Below are 22,504 nucleotides of genomic sequence, written 5' to 3' on the forward strand. Positions count from 1 at the left end.
TTAGAGCGAAACCAATTCTGTATGCTCCGGGATACACAATCGGTTGAAAACTCACGAGATAAAGTTTGTTCAAATGACATCATTCCGGTCAAGGCATTCTTTGGGAATTGTCATTCGTCAAGATCCCTATACGGTATGGCAAACTGAGCGAGAGAATAAGGAGGTGAGAGAGCCCGGAGACGGCAGAAAGCTGAGCTCTGAGCCACTGACTGGAACGACTAGTGATATAGACGTAAAAGTATACACCAACTGTACTACTCTGCTACTTCACGCCGCGGTGTTGGCGCTTCGTTCCAACCTCAGGCCCTGGAGTGTGGGCGGAAGTCGCTATCTGGGACGGGCATTCCAGTGTTGTTTTGGAAGAAACTAGACTAAAACCAGCCTTTTCGACAAAAAGCCGCTCAAAGAGCCGGGACAGATATAAGATCAGTGTTCATGTAATTTCTCGGTTCGTCCGAGAATGGGGATAGGTGCCGTGAAAAGGAAAACGCCAGACACCGTCGAACCACGATTGCTTCGGCGCAAAGCACTTTGGGTTGAATCCAGGGATACTTTGGGTCGTCCGATTTATTTGGCATGTTCTAACATGAACGATGGAAAACCGTTAAGTTGGCCGGGTCATTCGCGGACCACGTTCACCGCGTCTTCGCGTTCAAAGGTCCGTCTACTTGTACAAACCGTCGTCTGTTCGTGCAGACAACAGTGACCAGTAAAACAAACGTTGACCCGTAATTGCGATATGAAGTAAGCGCGGGCCTCAAAATACGTTTAAGTTTGAAGGTTGTTTGGTGTAAGTACGCTCAGTGTGAACAGTAGATATAAAGAGATGTTTATCATTGTTACCAGTGGCCATCACCGACTTATCATGCCCGATTCACTTGATCCGATCCTACTTGCGATTTCTGTATCGGCGTCGAACATCGCTTTTCCAGCCCGACCGACAAAGCGACTGAAAATGACGAGCAGAATCTAATCAAGTGAATCAGGCTTTAGAGTCCATCCTGCGTAGTTCACGCGGAACGAATCGCCGCACGTTAAATTATTTACACGAACCTTTGCTGTGTAACAACAAGCCTCGTTAATTTCGCTCAGGCCACTAAGTTAGTAACACATTTCTAGGAGACCGTAGAACCAACAATTCCAACGCGGAAAGGAGCACGCGGACTCACACCGAGCCCGACAACATCACTTTCAATGGTTTGTTCATGCGGGATGTGGCACTCCTTGTCAGCACCCCATTGCGCATGCGCGCTGCCGGTGACCTGTCGCTAGGGGCGTTCCGGTTTGTTTGTAAGCATGTGCTGGTATATATAGCTATGGTGCCCGCAGGAACGCGCCTCTGACTGGTGTGTTTAGCGTCCTATCGTACCCGCACATCAAAAGTGCTCCCGAAAGGGAACAAATGTCGTCACAAAATCCCGAGTGTCACGCTGTCGGAAGTCGCGACTCTGGCGGTTGGCACTAGAAGTACCGGCAAACAGCACGAGCGAACGGGAGTGTCGCTGTCGTCGCGGCGTCGCAACTCCTGGCTGCCAAAGCTTCCAGGACTGTCCAGCTGAAGCGCGACCAGAGCGACCCGCAGAAGGGCAGGCGTCAGTCACATACACTACCACTGCTGTGACACTACCAGGGGCCACGGCTGCTGGCTACAGCATGATACTTCTATGACGTCACGAGGCGGAAATCGAGGGACCACATTTCTGGACGCGGTAAACACACCGGTCGGAGACGCGTTCCAGGCACCATATAGTATAGCTGTCTTTTTCTTTATACTCACTCATCGAAAGCGTTCGAAAGGGAACGCGTAACGTTGGATGCCGTCTTTTGGCAATCTAACAAGTTCGAAGTGTGAGTCGAGATAGAGGCGTTGGGCGTCATACCCACTAATCATTCGAAACAGAGCTCGGCGTTCGGACGTTCCCGCGCCTTATCGTCTCGTCCTCTCCCTCACTTTCTCGTCGCATACCCAGCACTGACTGAAAAGCAGACCCGCACATTTATCAAAGCGTACGCTGTGCGTGTGTCAGCTCGATGGGCATGTCTGTGGCACGTGTCCAGGAGGAAAGGGAAAAGGCGTATACCCTTCCCTCAGTACCCTTTCCTCCTCCTCATGAGCTGCGCTCTAATTCGGCGTTACAGAGTGTAGTAAACGTGTTTCATTTTCTTCAAACCAGTTTTATTTTGTCGCTTTTTGTCAGTTGTGTTCGCTTCGAAGATCGGTAGGATTGTCAATTCAGGTTCTCTGTGGATATTTAGAAGCTCAGGCATTTTTAGAGAACGCCTGAAAGTCTAATGTGGCACTTTCAGGAAAGTAACGAAATTATTAAACTAACGCTATTTGCTAGGATATTTGCCGGAAAACAATTGGCGAATTGAACCCTCAATTAAACTCTGAAGTCCAACGATTCAAAACAATTCGTTTAAACACTGTAGGGAACTGTAGAAGAACCATCAAGCAAATACAAAGAAACTGCTTAGTATTTGCTTTTCGAAATTCTACAGTTATGCGCGAACTCACTTTATTTATTTTACCCAAAAATTGCCAAATTTGCATCAATGCTTCACATTTACCCTTGATAAATAATTAAAATGAAAACCACACGTCCAAAGTAATCGTTGTGAATTTAGGATAGAATAGCTATTTCGAAACAATAGTTACACTAAAACTAAACGCAGCCTTCAAAACTTGTCTTTTTTATAAAGTAATGCATTAAAGGCAACGTTTCAACTTTAACCTATTGAACAGATGGCAAGTCCAGTTATTTGCGAAACATTGCTGCTTTGTTCTTTGTTCATTTATCACTCAGCAGTAGCATGAATGTGTCGTGTCGATTAAATATCACAAGCGTATACAGCGGCGGGCTTGTATTGATATGCAGCTGTATTGTCGATACCATTTCATGTGCCCTCAGCAAACAAGGTCAGTGAACCTCTTTTTTTCCCCAATCCAGTTGGGTAAATCAGAACGCACTTCATAACACCTATCTCTGTGAGATGTAAAAAGAAAAAGAAAAATAGAGAGAGAGAGAAAGCTGAAGGCAGTCGGATCACCGCAGCCGCCGTTAGCAGCTCTGCGCGTTTTCTCTCGAAACTCGACGCCCAGAACAGACGCCGCACACTCCGCCACGTCAACGAGACGCGCAGCAACTGCGCAGAAATAGGGCTCGGTAACAAACAATGGAACGCTGACCGAGCGGCATGAAAGGACTCCATAAACTGATTTCGCATACGCGAGCACCGACCGCCGACTTCCCGCTCTGCAAACTCGGCAGGGCGGTCACGAGGCGCACCTTCCAAGCGGAAGGTTTCGCGCTCTTTGGACAATCGAGGATGTTAATCTGCGAGAAATCGTCGTGGTCGCAGCCCTGGATAAACGTAAGAATTTATTCTGTCAATGTATTTTTGTTGTGTCATACATTCAATATACAGTCGTGTTTCTTGCGCGCGCGGTTTTGAGCGTTTTGCCATTGCATGCATCACTGTCAAGACTCACGCTGCTATACTTTTGGGGTGATCATATGGCTTCTCAAAGTCTCAACGTCTGGAAGATTGCGAGTAAGCTTTATTGTAAACTTGCCACGGCGCGTCGCATGTCCCCCGCGTTATTTTGGCGTCGTCTGCGTGTTCGGAAGATATGCGCTCACAATTGGCAAAATTTATTCATGGACAGCTGCGCTTGCACGAAGCACGTCCGACTGCAGCATGGTGCGGCGGCAGCACGAAGGCTCACAAAATTATGCCACCCCAACGATGCAATTTCACAATGCTGTATAAGTAAACGAAACCAGCTATTTCTGCATTTCGATGGAAAATGTTGTCGCTATACCTACCCGGGAGTATGGTGCGAGTCTACCCACTAAATAATGTACGCTTCAGACTAACGACACTTTAGACACATTGGTGCTTAAAATCATTGTTCCCAGTTATTTGAAGCTTTATCTGAATTTGAAGGGTAGGAAATTTGGTCCTCCCGAGATGTCAAATCATCCTCTGGTTGGTGCAGATCCTTGGAATATAACGAAAACAATACGATCAAACCTGTTTACCGGTAGGTGCGAGGTAAACAGTTTGTTAAGCGGACTTTTCATTGCACCACACCACATAATGTAGAAATGTAACGATGGCGCTGGTGAAGAACCCTGATCGTCAAATGTCATGTTCTTTCCATCAGAGCTCGCCTTCCAGCGTTTGTGAGGCGTCAATTGGATACATGGTTGGCTTGTTTTTGTGGGCTTGTGGATATCTGTAAATGTCGCAGTGTTACACTGTCGCATTCTGACTCCCGTGAGCCTTTGGTCGTGCGAAAAAAAATTTGCCAATGAGTTTTCTCTGAAAAACTGTCAGGGCAACAATGTTTTTTCAGTACACACTCGTACACAATAAGCCACCAGTAAACTAAACAAAAATGACAGGTCGCTGCCGACTATATTAGTTTATGGGCATCAGTGCCACTTATCTTCGGAACTGAATGAACACCGATTCATTTGAAGAACATTTTTTTTTTTATTGGGCCACTCCGTGTGATGGCCGATAAACAAAAACAAAATAACGCTTTTCTACACTTTCTTTTTCTTTTGTCGTCATTAATTCTGTCTTTCCATCTAAACGATTTATTTTCTCTCACACCATTATATACAATTTGAATGCGGGTTCGCAGCGTTCTCTTTATGGTCCTCAGTCGGATTGACAACCCAGAATTCTTGTGATGCACGATCGCTTCTCTGGCGAATTTTTGTTGTTGCTGAGTCAAAGGCACCTGAGCCGATCTCCGACTGTGATGTCGCCATCCGTATACTATTCCGAAAACATTGTTTTCAGTGGCTTGCAATCGCACGTCGAGAGATGAGATTTTCGTAAAAACCGTTAGAACTTGCGATATAATGGCCCGACAACAACCTGGGAAGTTGTATTAATTTTTATTACATATATATATATATATATATATATATATATATATATATATATATATATATATATATATATATATCAGTGTGTCGAACCGAAAAAAAATACGGGTTCGGTTACGGTTCAGGTTCAGGTAAATTTATTTTGTTCCGGTTCAGTTCCGGTTCGATTAATTCAATCCGCGAACCGGTTCGCGAACCGGTTCGGAAATTATAAATGACAAATTGCAACATCAAAATAAATTAAAAATAAAACATCTGAAATCAGCACATACGAACCGGGATACATCGTAGTGTAAGGCTCAGGGATTTCTACCAGGAATGGTTTCTTTATGTGCACTCAAAGGTTACCTCACCGACGTTTACGCATTCGGACTTCATCTAATTGGGTCCGACGCAGTAGCTGCAAAATCCGCGACCTCCTTACAAACCCACTTACAAGTAGAACTCGCTAACTATCCCGCCACCTCGGCGTGTAAGCAATTGAAGGAACAGTGGGGAGAAAATACAGCTTTCTTTATTTGAACTAGCCTTCGGTAACTCAAATTAGACCCTTAAAGAAGTTTTCATTAAACAAGATACGGAATATGAAAAACACTTCACCGAACGCAACGCCAGAAGGACGTAATAGGATAAATATTAAAATAGAAGAGTTCGCTGTCTCACAAATATGTTAGCTTCTAAGTGCCTATACGAAACCGGATGCATTATTATCAAACTCCACAGCCTTTTCTTTTCTCATTCCGATGGAAGCAAGCTTCAAGAGCTCGCGCGTTCTAGAAACGTGTTATGAAATGAGCACACAGCAGCATTTAGGATTTACGAGATTGTAGGAAAATAAAATCCCGTGACGCGATTTTTTTTTTTTTTTTTTTTTGCACAGCCTTCCAATTTTTTTTTCCGTGCAAGCCGCGACCAGCGCAATACTGGTTCCTATGTCAAGATTCATGGAAGCAGCGTTTGTCAAGATTCATGGATGCAGCGTTTATATTCCTAAGACTGAGTGGAGAAGAAAAATATGTAAGCGAGGTGTGTGTCAGTTGACGGCCCTTAAAAAACAAATGGCATTGATAGCACATTCATTGTCAACAGCGCGTGGCCGAACCGTTTTGACATGAGCCGGTAACCGTAATTTTTTTTCCGGCTCAGTTCCGGTTCGGGTTCATCGCGATAACAATATAACGGTTCGGGTTCGGGTTCAGTTCCGAAAAAAATGCCGGTTCGGTTCCGGTTTTCGGTTCGGTTCGGTTCCGGTTCGACACCCTGATATATATATATATATATATATATATATATATATATATATATATATATATATATATATACGTTTTGTTGTTGTCTGCTCTGTAATAAATACGAGAGATAGCTCACCTAAGATCGATTGCAAATCGAAAATGAGGGGTGAGCTGACTTCCACTGTGTTATCAAAAAAAAATAAAAGTTGAAAATATGCTAGTTTTAGATTTTGTGGCCCTCGAAACTTGCTTTCACAGGAATGGGCGATGAACCAAACACGAATGCCCTTCCCAGTCAGCAATGTTCGCTCATCTCCCTCCGTGGTTAAGTAACACATATTTTTGCCGAGGTCACCGTTGGCCAGGGCCCTGCAAATACTAGAAGTGAGCTATCTTTAGGTGTTTCTTAAAAAAAAAAAAACAAGCAAATGAGGCCAAAGATAGGGGTGGGCTATCTTTCGGAGACGGGGCATCTCTCGGGATATTGCCGTATGGATATTCGAATCGTACGGTAATTCCTAGATCAACAGGGCTATGTGTAATAAACTATTCGGTTAAAGTGAGAAAACATACGTATACTTTAACAGGGCAAAGATCAAATATATTTAATTCAGAGAAAACTAAGAAAAGAACAGGTTTTTAGGGCAAAGCCAAAACGTGGAAAAAGACAGATGGTACAGGGCGTCAGCCTCCTTCCCCTTCTTTTTTTTTTGGGGGGGGGAACAATAAGTGAAGGCAGTTACAGTCAGTTACAGTCATAGCTTAAGGTATTTTGATACGCGATTAATATACAAAAACAATAATAATAAATAAAAGGCTCGCCTTTGGGAGTGGAACGCGATAACTTAAGCCCCCACTCGTTCCCATGGATGCCATGGCTCCATGGGTACAGCTTATACTGCTGTCACTGCGATAATCTGTGACGGTTACCCACTATACAGGTGCCGTCTATTTTGCTCGAGTCGCCAATACTGGAAACAACATATTGCAGTATAAGCTGTACTCCCGCGGACAATATGAGCTGGAACACCCAATAATCGGGCCTTTTTCTGCGTCTGCGGTGTTGAGAAGCTTCTATATCATCTCTCTATCGCTCGAAAGAGTTTATACAATGAGACAATTAAACTCTGCGTTCCGGCAGATCTCACACCAAAAAAGGACTGTTCCAGCTCGTACTGTCCACGATAGTGCCTATACACAAACACTCGGGTCAAACGTGACGTCGCTGTTTTGACGCTGCTTTACACGTGGCACATGTGCGAAGGCACTTCACTTGACGAGAATCTCGGTTCTGCTCAGGCGCAGTGAACACTCGTGGTATTGGCAAACTCTAACTTGTTAGTAAGCGGCATGTTAGTCTTATACGCCTGCGTCCATTATAGAGCTTGTTAGTGGGGCGGGTAAATAAGTAATAATTGCGTTATCGAAGAAATACGCCCAAAGCTTACGTTCACATGGTATAGTAAAGAAACCCAAGTTCAGAACGGTGGAAAAATGTGGTTAAGGGGTTTCGTATCGCTAAAGACCTCGAAGGGCAATGGGCTCCTTATTGAGAGACCTTGTACCCGCCATTGTATGTTGTCCTCGGTATTGAATCTTCAGTAGTCTCTAGTTGTGGTGATGGTAAAGTAGTTCTGACACGTGGTGTATGACACCATACCAAAATGTTTATTGACTCTCATCCATGATAGGAACTGTGTATTTGCCAGAACACTTAAAAAATATACGAATTTAAAGCTTGCAGGTGTGCCAAGAAGAATATCCGAAAAGACATTGTGTAGTTTAATCTTTTTTTTTTTTTACACTCTTAATCCTGAAGTGTGGTATATGCCTTGCCCCATCAGATATTGCGCGCGCTTTTCCTAGTGCTTCGCGCTCTTTTTGAGCACATCGGACGAGTTTAGTTTGGAGAGCTTACTAGCGCCATAACAAGTATGTGTTCAATTTAGGCAGTCGAAAACTTTTTTTTTCTTTCCTTCTCTTTGAAACGGTCGATCGGTACGATAAAGTACATGTGGTGTTTGGTTCGCGACGCTTATATGCAGTGTGAGAGAGGCAACCGCAGTGCTGTCACATTCGAGACCGTTGTGTTCTAAAGCTTTCCGAGAACGAACGGGAGAAAAACGCTCCGTTGATTGTCATTCAATGCAAAACAACACCGCGGGGCTCGTGGTTGTTGTGGACAGGGGAGTTATATAAAGCAAAGTATAATTTGGTCACCGGGAATTAGTTGGTTCTTGTGGCATAAGAACAAGACAGCGAGTCAATCACAAAATAAAGCAGCAAAAAAAAAAAAAAAGAGAAAAAAGATCGTCTTTAAGCCGGTATTTAACTGTTTATACATCATAGAAGAGAGAGTCTGCATACAGATTCGAACGAGCGTCACGGCGAGATCCGTGTTTCGAATGCCGCATTACAATGAGTTCAAACAAAAAACTCGACAGGCGGCATTCGAACCGCAGATATTGCGGTGACTCGTGTTTCCAGACTGTCTTTTGTATGACGTATGAGCAGTGTGACTCCGGCTTCAGAGTAACTATAGCTGTGTTGCGTTCTTTTTTTTTTTTTTAATCTAGCTTTGGATGTTACGTTAGATACCTAAAATACATATATCAAATACATTCACATTCGTGTTCCGAAACGAGAAGAACAAGCAATGGAAAGTATCCAGAGGTAAACAGATCGACGGAGACGAAGGCGAAATACAGCAGGTATTTGCCAGTCACGAGTTACAAAAGGAATACCTGAAAAATTATGTCTTTATACATCAACAAACATGGCGGATAAAAAAAAATACTTCGCAAAATTTTATTAGGGTTCACGCTGCACTTCATCCATTTTGAAACCTCCAATTTAGATTCCTGTCCATCGTCAATCGAAAACCTGCCCAATTACATTTATTCGACCTTGGAACTCTCGTATTTAAAATATATTTTTCGAGGGAAGGGGGTTGGGGTGGAGCTTGAGGACGAAACCCCCTTCGGCTACCGCCCCCCCCCCCCCCCCCGTCCCCCCCCCCCCCCCCGTTCCTCCATTGAAGATGTCAGCAACCCACGCATCTGCTGCTTTGCGTAACATTGCTGTTTCGCATAGGGCAGGCCGCACGCGCGTGCCCTATGAGTCATAGTGACGTATTTGACGGGTTCACGTAGTTTGCATAGGCCATCTTTTGTTTTCTCTATCGTTATGGTTGCTCGTTGCAGGATCTGAGGAGGCGGCTGTGCCACCGCCAGATGCAACGACGAGGAACGATGCGGACATCCTCCGATTCCTGCGATGTTTCGAGGGTAAGGTCGCCCAATTCAGTTCCACTTCATTTCTCTCCAGTGTACTTGGGAACATGGCACGGAAGACCGAGAAAGGAAGTCTGTCGCGGAGAACATTTATTTGCGTTTTCCCCTTCCTCAACAGGAAACAGATACGCAAGAAGCTATATATTATATAACTGCAATAAAAGTAAACATCGCGATTTCTAATGCAGCATTTTCAGCAATCACGGTTGTATACTTGGTGTCACGACTGACGATTTTGCATTAAATATCGCGATCACGGCTGTATCCTTGACGTTGCTCGGAGCAGCCGTTGCAGTTCTTAAGGGTGCCAATCTCTCTACAACCACATTCTATTTTAGTCTCTCTCTCTCTCTGTCTCTTGATGCCTATCAAAGAAAAAAAAATTGATGAACACGATGCTCTTCTTTCGAAATTTGGTGCTCAGAGCAAAAATAGGCTTTCGCGGATTGGAATGCGTAAGCATCGAAACGAATAGAAAATATATAATGTTAAATGCGCATACAAGTATCTGAATTCACCGCATAAATGGGGAATCAGTAACCCTTCGCGAAAAGCGGGGTTGTTTTCTATGGCTCTCGTGATAAAGACAGGAATGTAGGTGAGGGGAGGCGATTCCAATCGATTGAGGTTGCTGGAAAAAAGATGTATAAAAAGATGTTTGCATATGACTGAAGCGTACAGTGATATACATGCTGCCTCAAGAAACAACGTTTTCGCTAATAATGAAAAGCATGAAACAAGTGCGAACAGAAATTGTTTTCTCCAAACGTGTGGCTTGGCAAGCCTGGAGATTATCATAGATATTACCTTAAATATGCATTGAGGTGTATGAAAAGGCCAGAATAATTTTGAACGATTCTGAGTATAGACATGAGGGTTTTTACGTTCAGTCTGCATATACCTGTAAACCAAACTCGCTTCATGCATATATTCGCGTTAGAACTTTAGAACAGAGGTTATGGTATTATTAAGTCACCCTTAAAAAATAAAGCTTAAAACCAAACTACAATTTTTTCATAATTAATCTTCGCTTGGGGCTTTTGCCCACGTCGATAGAAGTTTGTCTTAACATGTTCACTAATCTCATTGTACTGGGGCAGTATTGTTTCCAGGCATATAGCTTCGCCTCAGTTCTAATTAATTTAATAATTTTTCCACTGAAAAAGAAACATAATTAAGAAACTTCGGCGACAAGGACGAAATGACGACGGTGTATTTTTATCCTCGTTTTATATCGCCTACTTATTTATTTTATTTTTACAAATACCAGCTGTATTGTTAGGCATTGTGCAGGGGGTACAGAGATTGTGTATACACAATGAACATATTCAAAAATTCATGCACACACACACAAAAAGAAAAACGACGAAGAATACATTTCTTCATTTCTTATTGCACAGTTCATGAATAACTGCGGGTGTTCCGATATTTTTATCCGATATCATGTTTCCTTCGTGAAAAGCACGTTTAGAATCCAAGTATTGTCCACTTTCTGTTTGCGTGGATTTTCTCTTTTTTTTCCCTGTACAACGACAATTAGTCTCTCTTTCTTTTTTATTCCATTGGCGCGTATCTTTTTTTTTTTTTTACTTTGTCTGTGTTACCTCTTTTGGAATAAACATCGTTAGGTTCCCCGCAAAGGAACGAACAAGAACAACTGTGGGTCTCTGATTGTTTCGCGCATAAAAACGACATTTTAAAGTCGGAAATGGTCGCTGCGAGTAAAACCTGTAGCGAGAGCAACACACTTATTCAGCGTGTAATAGGTTCACCCGAAATGGCAACAACAAGTTACTTCCACCTTAAAGAAGCCTTCAACGACTCGGTTTCATTAGCCTGATATATGATCCTCGTCGGGGAAAGTGTGCATATACGCCTCGCAACCACTTGGGCCTGTAGGCCCCGTCCCAGCAGAGCGCGCCACTGACGATTAGGGTGGCGCGGGTTCGGGATGACTAATGATTCTCCTGTGTGTTCAGTGAAAGTGGTGGGCGGCTCAGCCGATCGGATGCGCACTTGCCTCAGGAGGAGTGAGAACGCGAGGCGGTGGTGGTGGGGGTCCGATGATTTCATTAGAAGCGCGTGCTGGGTTCCCACTTTGTTTCGAGGATTTTAAAAAGGAACACTGTGTACCGCTATGAGGAGGTTGGGAGCGTCGTTGCGAAACTGTTGTAGAAGAGCCCTTTTTACTTGCCTTGTCGACATTTTGGAATTGTACTTGAAAGTGGGATGGTAATCAGTGTCATGGTAAGATATCGTCGCGATATGAGAGGGACGTAAAGCCATACAAAAGGTGGTTAAAAAAAAAGAAATAATGATTTGTTAGTAATTTAGGATGCGTTCAGCAAAACGTTTTTAGAAACTCTTTTTTTAGTCCTGCGGGGGAAAAGAAATTTACTCGACTATGGTCGACAACTTCGAAGATGAACAAACAAGCTTTATTCGGTAAAAGAAGTAGGCATGTTTTTCTCTATTACATTAAATATTTTATTTCTAACTTTTTTTATTGCACGAGAAAAAAACAAAAACAGATTTGCCGAGTTTTCATTTGACCCTGAAAACCCACTTTCAATTCCAAGGTCTATGGCACCCCTTGACAAGATGAGATCGTGTCGGGTTTATTCAACGGACATATTTATTCTTAATGTTGCTTACACAAAAACAAAAACGAAATTGGCGTATCATATAGGGTACTTTAGAAATGTCTATGTACTCCAATGAAGCAGGTAAGGAGATAAGGGAAGGGATATTAAAAAATAAAAGGGGAAGTTAAAAAAAAAGAAGATAGTTACTATGTGTTTTTGGGTCGCTCACGTCATAGATTGGATAAAGTCGCTTAAAATGTAATATAAAAGAAAATCAGTCCTTATTTATAGTCGGCATTATTATTTTTCTTTTTTTATCTTGAGAAGCTCAGATTTGTGAAATGTCTTGTGTACGAGTTACTTATTTGTATTAGGAGACATTCTCACGGAGCATATATGCGATTGAGCCATGCGAGTTGCTATATTGTACCCGTTCTTTAATTTTGCTCAGTAGGAAAGCACATATTCATTGTGCTTAAAATCTTTTGTCATGTCAAAACTAATCCAGTTTAGGGCGTGAAGTGCCTAGGTACGCAGCTTTCAAAGCCGCTAGAGCTACTGAGTTAATGAGCAGCTCCCACCGCGCTGCCCTTAGAGGTGAACAAGGCACAGGCATGCGACACACCAAAAGCTGTGATGACCTTTCGAATCTAAAGGTGCGTGTCTCACTCTCACCTACCATTTTATCTGCGTGTTAGGGACTGCGTCAGTCAGAAGTCAGGAGTAACGCCGTGCTAATGTGGGAGTCCGGATTTAAGCTCTTCGGGCCTTTTAAGTACAGGGTGTTTTATGAGTAAAACTTGAACCGTCTACCGCCAAGAGATGCTACGTATGGCCGAGCGCTTACTCTTCGTCCAAATTTAGCGCCGGAGGTTAGAACCAAACGTCGAATTCGGGAAGTTATCGTTAGCTATATTAATATTTTCTGAGCCATTTTTAGTAATATTTAGAGCGAAAATGGCGGCGAGCAGAGTGCGCGAGCACGTAAAGATAAATAGCGCCTGCTCTCGAAAACCAGCCCTCTTTTCTAATTAAACATCGTCGTAAATCGCTTGTAACATTTGAATCAGGCAATGGGAAGTTATGAAGCTTTGACATATATGGCCCCAACCGGTAGTGGGCGCTAAGCGTCCGGCAAAGCGTAGAAAATGTAATAATTAAAAAAGACGCGTTTTTTTTTTTTTAACATTCTGATTTTTTTTTTAATGCCAGCGAGGTTTAGAAGGGCCGATAACAGGGTGCGCATTGCAAAAGACCTGCCGAGATTGCGTCAGCACCGTTTGCTCTAACGTATTTAAATTGTAACGTCTCTATCATTCATGGCATGTTATGCATGCGTGTTCAATAAGAAAACATCACAAAAATATTAATGAAAACATTAATCCAGGTGATGGTTTCTACCATTTCATATCGCCTCGCTAAGCGCTTATTCATAAAAAATGTTTTCCTTTTTTGTAATTCTCTTGGTTAACGCGTTTTTTGTATTGCTTTTATAATACTACAAAGCATTGAGCAGGGCCTTATGAGTCCGCTGTGAAGAACGTGGCATGATAAATTTTTACTGAGAAGAGAAACCTGCATTACGGTTAGGCATTTTTGCAGTGAGTGGTTTTTGGAAACAAATAAAAAAAAGTTCATCAACATAACTAAAATTTAACAACATTTTTTTTTTTTTTTTTTGAACACGAGTAGTAACAGATAAGCATTATCTGCAAAAAAAAGACTATTCTGGTCCAAAATATTTTTCTTTTTGCATTCAACACAATTGAAAGACTACAAACATATAAGTATTCTTCAAACACCTGTCAAACAACTATATAATACACTATTTTCAAAAAAAGAAAATATTCAGAGCACATTATTTGGGAAACTTTCAATACCCTGGAAAGAATTTTTTTTTTGTTGATAAATTTTGGACGTCTACTTTTCAACAACCTAATCTACAGTGCTGGATGTATGAAAGTTATTGCATGCATAATGTCAGCATAAAAGACACAAAAAGCTCACTCCTGTTTATACAGTATTGTTGCTCCTGTCAAATAAAGAAAAAAGAAAAAAAAAAACCTCTCAGTTGGACGTGAGGTGCAAACAGATGACGAGTGTAAAGGCTATTAACAACCGGTTGATTTTTCTTTTTTTTTTTTTTGTTTACGAGCGTGTCTTGGACTGCTTTCATTTTTAGCTCGCACTTGTGTTATCTTCCGTTTACCGTACTTTGACTTTTTCATGCATACGTTCCGTTCAATGGGTCTTTCCTTTAGTTTTAAATTTTAATAAGTGTGCAACTTAAACGAACGCTCGCCGATGAAACAAGGCGAGCGTTTGTATTTTTTTTTTAATTTCATACAAAATAACTTTCCTCTATAAAACTATTCTAAAACCTATAAAGCAGTTATAAAAACAAGAAAAAATATCAGAGGTTTAGCGTGGTGAAATGCCGAAAAACACAATTTTTTTTTTGTAGACTGTAGTTAAATTAGTAATTACCGTCCAAACTGCAATTGCAACATGACCCCTAAAACCATCGATTAAAAAGTTAATTAACCTATTTTAGTTAAACAATCAACTTACCGTGTCGATTGCCTTCATATCTAATGTCCGCCGAGCTTCATAAATACATGGCAAAGAAGGATCGAACTCGTCTAACCCTCAGCCCCTACTTAAAAAATAATAATGAACAGGAAACGAAAATGTCCGCATTAATATTAAACACCCTGTATAATATACTGTTACAGATCATTTTTAGAAAGAAAGCGTTTAGTTTTAATCTTCTATGAGATTTTTCTTTACAAAATCCCCGATTCTTATTTAAATAAATTTTGCCTTATTTTACGATTAATGTATTAGACTAGCGGTAGGTAACGATGAGATTAAGATCAGGTTTATAGCAATGAATATAAGCTATCCAACGGTTCGCTGTTTTTGTTAAAAAAATATACATATATTTTGCTCCAAAGTTGGTACACAACTTTCTTGAATATGTATGGTACATTTTCTCGGGAAAGCGAATTTGTTCGTATAATTCTCTACTGATTGCACATAAAGTTGAAGAACTCGGGATATTAATATCGGCGGGCTTTTCTTGTTCTATATTCGGAACAACCAGTTAATTAAGCCGCTTTTTTGCTTTAATCTTCTCGAAGACCTAAACTTTTGAGATATTTGAGGCCGAGGTCTTTTGTGGAAAAGTCATATAAACCTTCGGCTTTATTGGCCACAAGGGCGAGAACCACGGTCAGGAGAGTCAGTAAGAATAATTGCATAGTACGCTTTCATTTCATTCTTATAGGGGTCTGATTTTTTTTTTTACATTGGAAATTTTCTTGGGTTTTCTCGCCGTTTATATTTTTCTAAAGTGAGAATACGCGGGATAATGCTGCTGAAGAATATATACGTTTTGTAACTTCATCTAAAAATAAACGATAGAGGGATGAGCTTAACCAAAACCGTCAATATGATGTAAGACATAAAACAAAACACTTGCGAGCTATATAGCAAAATAATTCCATAGCCAAGGTTTTGGTTAGGGAATTTATACGTATGCATAAGCGGCCCTTTGCTTTAAATATCCAGTAGGCGACGCTGCAATTCCATATAGGACGGTGAATTTTTGGACTGTAAGTATTTCGCAATGAGGATTTCACAGTTTCTTTTGTCAAAATATGCTCACCTTCAATCTACTTGACCCGTATGTTAGGTTTCTGAACACCTACATTGCCTCCGTAAAAAAAGAAAAAAGAAAGAATTGATGCTTAAGGTTTCTTTGCCAGGTGTGTCAAAAGAATGATTTCTTTTACCAACTTTCTTTTCTTTTTCAAAAGGTCGCCTCGTTTTTGAAAGTGACGTCACCTGACGTCACTCGACGTCGTTCGACTCTACCTCAGGCTCGGCCCACAAAAGACATCGATCAAGGTTGTCAGACGATCGGCAGCACGCTTAACGCGAATCCGGCACACAACAAAGCCCACTTTCGGCGCACACAGAGACCGCGAGCCGGACGACTCCCCCTCCAGGCTGTATGCAGTTGCGCGGGCGCCGGGCAGCCATGCATGAAAGACGCCGCCGCCGTTGCGCGTTCTGCCACCGAGTTGGCACGTCGCGTTCTTGCCCACTTTCTCGCTCCGACCGAATGCTCGCAGTATATCTGTTGTGGGAGTGAGCCGAGCTCGGGCGAGTTTCGGCCTCGCTCAATCGCCGCTCTTTGGAAATATCGCACGCGGAATTAGCCGAGCGTTTGCCGCTCCGTGATTGATAAGTGGGAAGAGTTGCATAATCGGAAGCGTGAATGACAGACGCGCTGCCCGGTGACAGCCGGAATCCTAAGGAGCAAAGTGGGATCGAGAGAGAGAGAGAGAGATGCAGAGAAATATGTATATACTTCGGCGTTTGAGAGAGGGAGAGAGCGAGAGAGAAAGGTGATGCGAACAGCAGCAGGCAGCTCTATTTGAAGCGACTGTTCGTTAAAAATTGTCATGTTTCGGCGCCGTAATTTTGTTTCGTGTTGTTAGAATCTGCATGATTTTAATGTTGCATTTGTTCAAAGCGGACTTGATGATTGGCGGCTTCTAAATGAGAGCGAGTGCCCAATTCTGATGCTTCTTGTTACTTCGGCGGTTCCCTAACGAAATAACGAACCTATAACAAACAGGTTGTTGCATGCGTCGCCGCGTGGTATAAAGCACCGGCTTCCTGCGCACCAGGTTAAAGTAACTTAGCCGCACGTGAGGAGTGCATCAACCGAACCCCATTCGAGAGGTGACAGCAGAACTGGACCTCGAGTCTAGACGTACCCTCCGTCCGCTCCCGACTCGGCAAGAAGAAAACCTCACGAGGGTCTTTTCACGCCCTTGTGCCAGAGACGACGAAGCGCGACGAATGCACGCGCCCGGACGACGCGCAGCGCGGCAGATGGCGCTCGACGTCGTCCCCAGGCCAGAAGGCGGGTCGGAAAGGCGGTGTCCTGCCGGGCCCCGTCGGTCCCCTCGGGGCGGCGTGGCCCGCGCGCCGAGGCCGGCCTCCCGCCCCTCCCCGCGCAGGGATTGATCGCGAGCTGCGCGGCGCCCGGCGGCAGACGCCGCTCTCTCCCACGTCCGCACGCCTCGTCGCCGGCGCACGCCGACAGCGCTCCGCTATATAGAAATGGGCAGGCAACAACGTGCGCCGGACTCCGCCAGCGCGCGCCGCTAGAACCGGTGGCTTGCCGATGCGTCGTCCACAGGTAGTCGCGGTTGCCATGGCGGCGCGCCGTGTTGTTGTCATCAGCAGCGGCGCTCGAGGTCTGCCCTCGCCAGTGCTGCCGACTCAGCGCCGCTGGATGTGAGTGCGCGCCACGCGCGTGCAGCCACGAGCGTCCGAGCGACCGCAGCGCGCACCGGCCGGACGTGGTGTGTGTGTGTGAGTGTGTGTTCGCTCGACCGCCCGCCTCCGAGTGCGACGAGCCTAGGGCCCGCGAGCCGCGCGGGGCCCTAGCCGAGGCCCGACCCGAACCGCGGTTCCCCCCTGCCCCCCATGGCCGCGTCGCGCAGTTTCCCGGCGCCCCGCTCCCGTCCCGGCGGGGGACGGCGCCCATGATCTGAAGCGCCCAGCCCCTCGCGCCAGCCGCACGCGGTGCGCGCGTTCGGCCTTTTCCTGGCCGCAATCATGAACTCGAACGTGGTGTACGCGAGCATGTGTCACAACGGTGACGGCGCCACGGCGCCCTACGGCTCTCCGCAACAGCACTACGACCTCGCGGCCCAGGTGTACTTCCCGGCGGCGCCCGCCGAGAGCCCCTACGGCCCCATCTCGTTCCCGGACCCGCGGACCCCTCCGCTGCACGGCGACCCGTCGCTGAGTCACCACCAGATCATCAACGACAACAACGGCCTCAGCTACACCAACCTGGACCAGCAGGCGGCCGCCGCGGCCGCGGCCGCCGGTTACCTGCACGGGGGACGCGGGGCCAACGGCGCGACCATGGGCTACGGCTCCCCCGGCGGGGCCAGTCCGCGCCCGGCCCCGACGACGGCCACCACGGGCTTCCCGTACCGGGGGGCCACGAGCCTGGACTACTCGCACATGGAGCCCGTGGCCGGCCACGGCGTGCACCACGCGGCCACCCCCGCCGACCACATGGCAGACCGGGGCGCCATGGGGGCCCCGGGCTACCCGCCTCCTTACCTCGATCCGCTGGCGCTGCAGAGGAGGAACGGCTACGCCGGCTACGCCACTGCCGACGGCTACGACGCCGTGCGGGAGAGTTGCCAGCACAACGGCGCCGCGTACCAGGCGCACGGACTGTCGCGGACGGGACTTTCGCCGCCCAAGCCGGCGCCTGTGCCCACCTACAAATGGATGCAAGTGAAGCGGAACGTGCCCAAGCCCCGTGAGTGTCCTTCTTTTTGGCGGTCACCGCCGTCGCGCGGCCGCTTAAATACCCCCGGCGGATCGGTGTTTTATCTCCGAGTGCATCGCGCCCGCCGAGTCGAGGTGTGATTGACGCGGAGCGATCGCGATAAAAGGGATGAGTCCTTGTCGCTCGTCCGGACGGGCGGCTGGGGTGGCGTCGCGGCCCATTGTTGTTCCGGGCCATCTGTGGCTGACTCCCGGCTGCCACCGACGGCCACAAACACCCTCTTGTCACGGGAAGCGAGGGGAGATCTGGAGGGCGATGGGCGCCGGCTCCTCGGGTGCTTTGTCGTACGCCTAATGCTATACTGTCCACGAGACCGTTCTAACCGCGATTCTCCCACTTTCGGCCAGCGACACAATTCATGGGCTCCAGCCTCCGGCACTTTCGAGAAAAAATTGAAGCCAGGGTCCACCAAGTAAATTGTACCTTGTAGCTTTCGTGCACTGGATGATTTGGGGCAACCTGGCCGTAGAAAATATATATTTCTTTTTTTTCTTTTTTTTTTTGTCGTTTCAAGTAACCCTCAATAATGATCGAGACAACGTGATATTGACTTTTTACGACTCTCTTATACTATACTTCTTGCACGGGTTGCAAGTTTCTGACACTGCGTGGTCGAGTCATCAGTGGGTGATCTAACCAAAGAGCAAGCTCTCTTTTTCCCCCAAGGCGACTCGTTTTGTGCACCAACTCATGACGACGTTGTTAGACATAGCAACGGTAATGTATACCAAACGCGGTCAACCCAAAAGCGTACGATTGGATATTATTAATTGTTTAAATCACATTCAATCACACCAACCCATTGTTATGCATCAAGACTGTATATAGCAAAACGCCAATGTTTACTCTCCAGCGAAGCGCTCGGTATGTGGTTTGAATCACATCTGTTGATGAAGAATGGCTCCGAAGAGTCTAGTTTAATTCAGAGAGACGAGGTTCGCGTCTAAGACATGCTTTGCCTGGAATGCATTGTTCAGTCGTCAGACCGTTCGATCATTCTGCGGGAGGTTCACGGCAATGTAGACTGATTTCTGAACAGTCCTTCCTAATAGAAATACAAACTTCGTGCTTAATATCATCCATCCCGTGAACAGCTTTGATAGATGTTGAACTCTGGACAAGTCCCAATGTATTTCTTGCTCACTCTAAACGTGATTCCAAAGCGTGGCTCTTTATAAGAGGGACCTTAATAAGAACCGAGAGTTCTAGAATAGGGGGCTCTTATGCTTTGGGTCCTCCAAGCAGCTTGGGGCGTCACAGTACGCAATCGCAGAGATTCTACGCCTGCGTAGTGCGGCGCCCCTAAGTGATGGTGACCCAAAGCATAGACGCCCCCCTAGTGTAAAACTCCCTATTAGCTCTATTCAGAATGAATAAGCTGCTATGACCGGTGAATAAACGTTGGGTCGCCTTCTTCAGTATTTAAATCACGTCTATCATACTATAAAATCGAGACAGGGATTGACATTCCGATGAAAAGTGCCTGCTCATTTTCTTTCCTGCAGAGCACGCAGAAAGCTGATTAGGTTTCCGTTTTCTTCGTTATTTTTTTTTTATTGCCCATATGAGAACCATTTTTAAGGTCTCATGATGAACGCCACTCTTTTGAGAAAAATAATAACATATAATATAATAACATCTTTCACCGCTGCTTCCGCTACTCGCAAAGAATGGCTCTCTGTCGTGTGTGAGAAAATTAACTTGCTGACTTTGACCGCAAAAATGGCCGCAATGGTTTATTCTTGACATCATGTTACTCGACTTCGGCTTAGCAGGGCCTCAGCCAGACTTTTAGTTTTGTCACGAACCTTGTAGAATTCATCCCACAAGATGCGATAGCGTTTCTTCCATCTGAAAGATATGCTTAGATAGATCAATTAGGCGCGCAAACCCTGACAAGCATCAATAGGTGAACCCACTCCCTTCCCCCCCCCTTCCCAATTCCTCCTACTCCCATATATCTGGACAGCAAGCCACCTTATGGTACTTATGGTATAGATGTGAATACTCGCTTTTACTACTATGCACGTTTATACAAATGTGAGGTAGGTCGCTCCTGCTGTTTCTTCCGCCACGAACCAAACCTTTGCATTAGATGTGGTCGTCTTGAAATCTGCACATGGCTTGGGGGCATGGCGCTATTACCCCGAGCCCTGAGGTCCCATGTTCGTTCAGTAGATGAGACCTCGAGTTTAGGACCTGAGACACGATAAGCTTGAACCAAACGTCGTCAGTTTCTTCAAATGGACCATCAACATATACCGGCACAGATGTTCGCGTGAATTTATTTAACCTCGAACTAACCGTCAAGTTTACTTTCCAGAAAGGACTGCGAGGTGAGCACTGCCACTCCACCTCTCTTAATTAAAAGGTCGCATGGCTATCTTCGCCCTTCAAAATGTCGCATGTCGCGACTGGCGTGATGTCAAGCATGACCCCTCCCTTAACCACGTAGAAAGGTTGCAACGCAGACGCCGGGACTTTCAGAGTGTTAGTGAACTCTTCCCCTCGGTCTAACAGCTGCGGGAACGTGCACGCGTTTGTGCGTGAGTCTCGCCCAACGGTTTTTGCCGTCTGCTGAAGCTTGGCAGACAGCTTATAAGGGTGGCGGCGAGAGCGCTTAAAAGAAAATAGCCGAGGTACCTCGTAAATTTTAAATAATTTGCCGTCTGAAGCTGTCGGCAATTTCAGGGCCTACTGCGCATCAACACAATGTGCGGTCGTTGCCTGGAATTATTCATTTTCTTCGCTTATTCTTGTACATTGCGCGAGACGTGCGAAAACGATTTCGGCTTTTCCTCTCGTTTTTCTTAGACATGGCATTGAAGAACACCGAATATTAACGCCAGTGCTGTTGTCCCAAATGAGTCCGATATCCTACAGTATTAAATTTCATAGTAGCTCTTCAATTGTGAGAGAAACAAGGGAACAACCAGCTTTTGCTCTTCTCCTATACCATTGTCGCGCACTGTACCTTAAAGGACCAGGACCATCACGGGTGATCATCTAAGGATAGATACTTATGGTAAAAAATAAACACAAACGTGGCGTACAAGAGACGTGGCTTAAATAGATAAGCTTAGAAGTAACTGGAAATAGGGAGACGTATTTTTCTCATTGCCCATATTACGTATTTCGACGTCATGCATTTCCCAGAAGGTAGCCGTTAGATAATGCAAACATTTCAAACTTGTGTCAGTTGCTCGTAGCTTCGAACGTCGCCGAACTGAAAAGGGCACAATTACGAACACTCCGAATTGAATGTTTTAAGTTCAAACTAGTAATTGTGTAAACGAGAATAGATAGGCATGCGCATTAGGCGTCCTGAGATACACCACTCGAAATCTATGTCGGTATATTACAAAAAAAAAGTATATAAAAATGGTGATGGTGATTTTCATAGAAAATAACCTTGTAAAAACAGGCAAAAAAGAAGAAGAAAAAAAAGAAAAAACACCAGGCACGGGAAATAAGATTTTAAAGACGTCAATCTCAAAGTCCAAACGCAAGCGTTTTATTGTGAAGAGTCGGTGGTGGTGACACTGTCCTTGAGAGCATATCTCGAATTGACAATGTGTGAGTTTGGTGCTTCCCTCAATGATCCTACCCACTCTTGCAACAAACAATGTACGTGGAAGCACTTTTGATGTTCCTACACATAAAATGATATGAGAAAACTTCGCTCAGAGCGACGTAACATCTGTTCTGGTTGCTACACCCGAACACGTGTCGTGCGATTGGGCGAGACGATTGAAGCAGAAAAACCTCGCACACCAAACCACGACGTAAGTTCACAAAAATGCACCATGGCGTGGTGCTGCAGGTCTGTCGGAGCTAGGGCTGAACGTCGATTAAAAGTTTAAACCCGATTAATCGCCACCCTTTATTTGATCAATTAATTGATTAATCGGTGTCGTTCACCATCATGCATAATACTTTCCTAAAAAAAGTCAGAATATATTCTTTTTTTTTATTTGCCTCTGCTAAATATGTGATGAACGGCCCCATTAATATAGAATTTCGATTATAAATCAACTTCGATGTGCAGTTGAGAACAGTCTAAAGAGCCACTCACACTTACAGATTATTCCTT

The 22,504-nt window shown here is 44.9% G+C and overlaps 1 protein-coding gene across 2 annotated transcripts in view; it reads left to right on the forward strand.

Moving 5' to 3' along the window:
- LOC8038087 (homeobox protein Hox-D1) overlaps nucleotides 1-22,504 on the forward strand; it is a 143,523-nt gene that overhangs the window by 50,813 nt on the left and 70,206 nt on the right. Inside the window, exons 2-3 of one of the 2 annotated variants that reach the window (XM_040499603.2) lie at nucleotides 9,343-9,426; nucleotides 17,757-18,381. In XM_040499603.2, coding sequence (XP_040355537.1) covers nucleotides 9,373-9,426; nucleotides 17,757-18,381 — 679 coding nt within the window. In that variant the 5' untranslated portion in view covers nucleotides 9,343-9,372. Of the gene's footprint in view, nucleotides 1-9,342; nucleotides 9,427-17,183; nucleotides 18,382-22,504 lie in introns of those variants that run through there. The other variant, XM_029976297.4, reaches the window with a different exon arrangement.

This window comes from Ixodes scapularis, unplaced genomic scaffold (assembly GCF_016920785.2).
Source record: "Ixodes scapularis isolate PalLabHiFi unplaced genomic scaffold, ASM1692078v2 PGA_scaffold0__279_contigs__length_252992795, whole genome shotgun sequence".
Lineage (NCBI taxonomy): Eukaryota > Metazoa > Arthropoda > Arachnida > Ixodida > Ixodidae > Ixodes > Ixodes scapularis.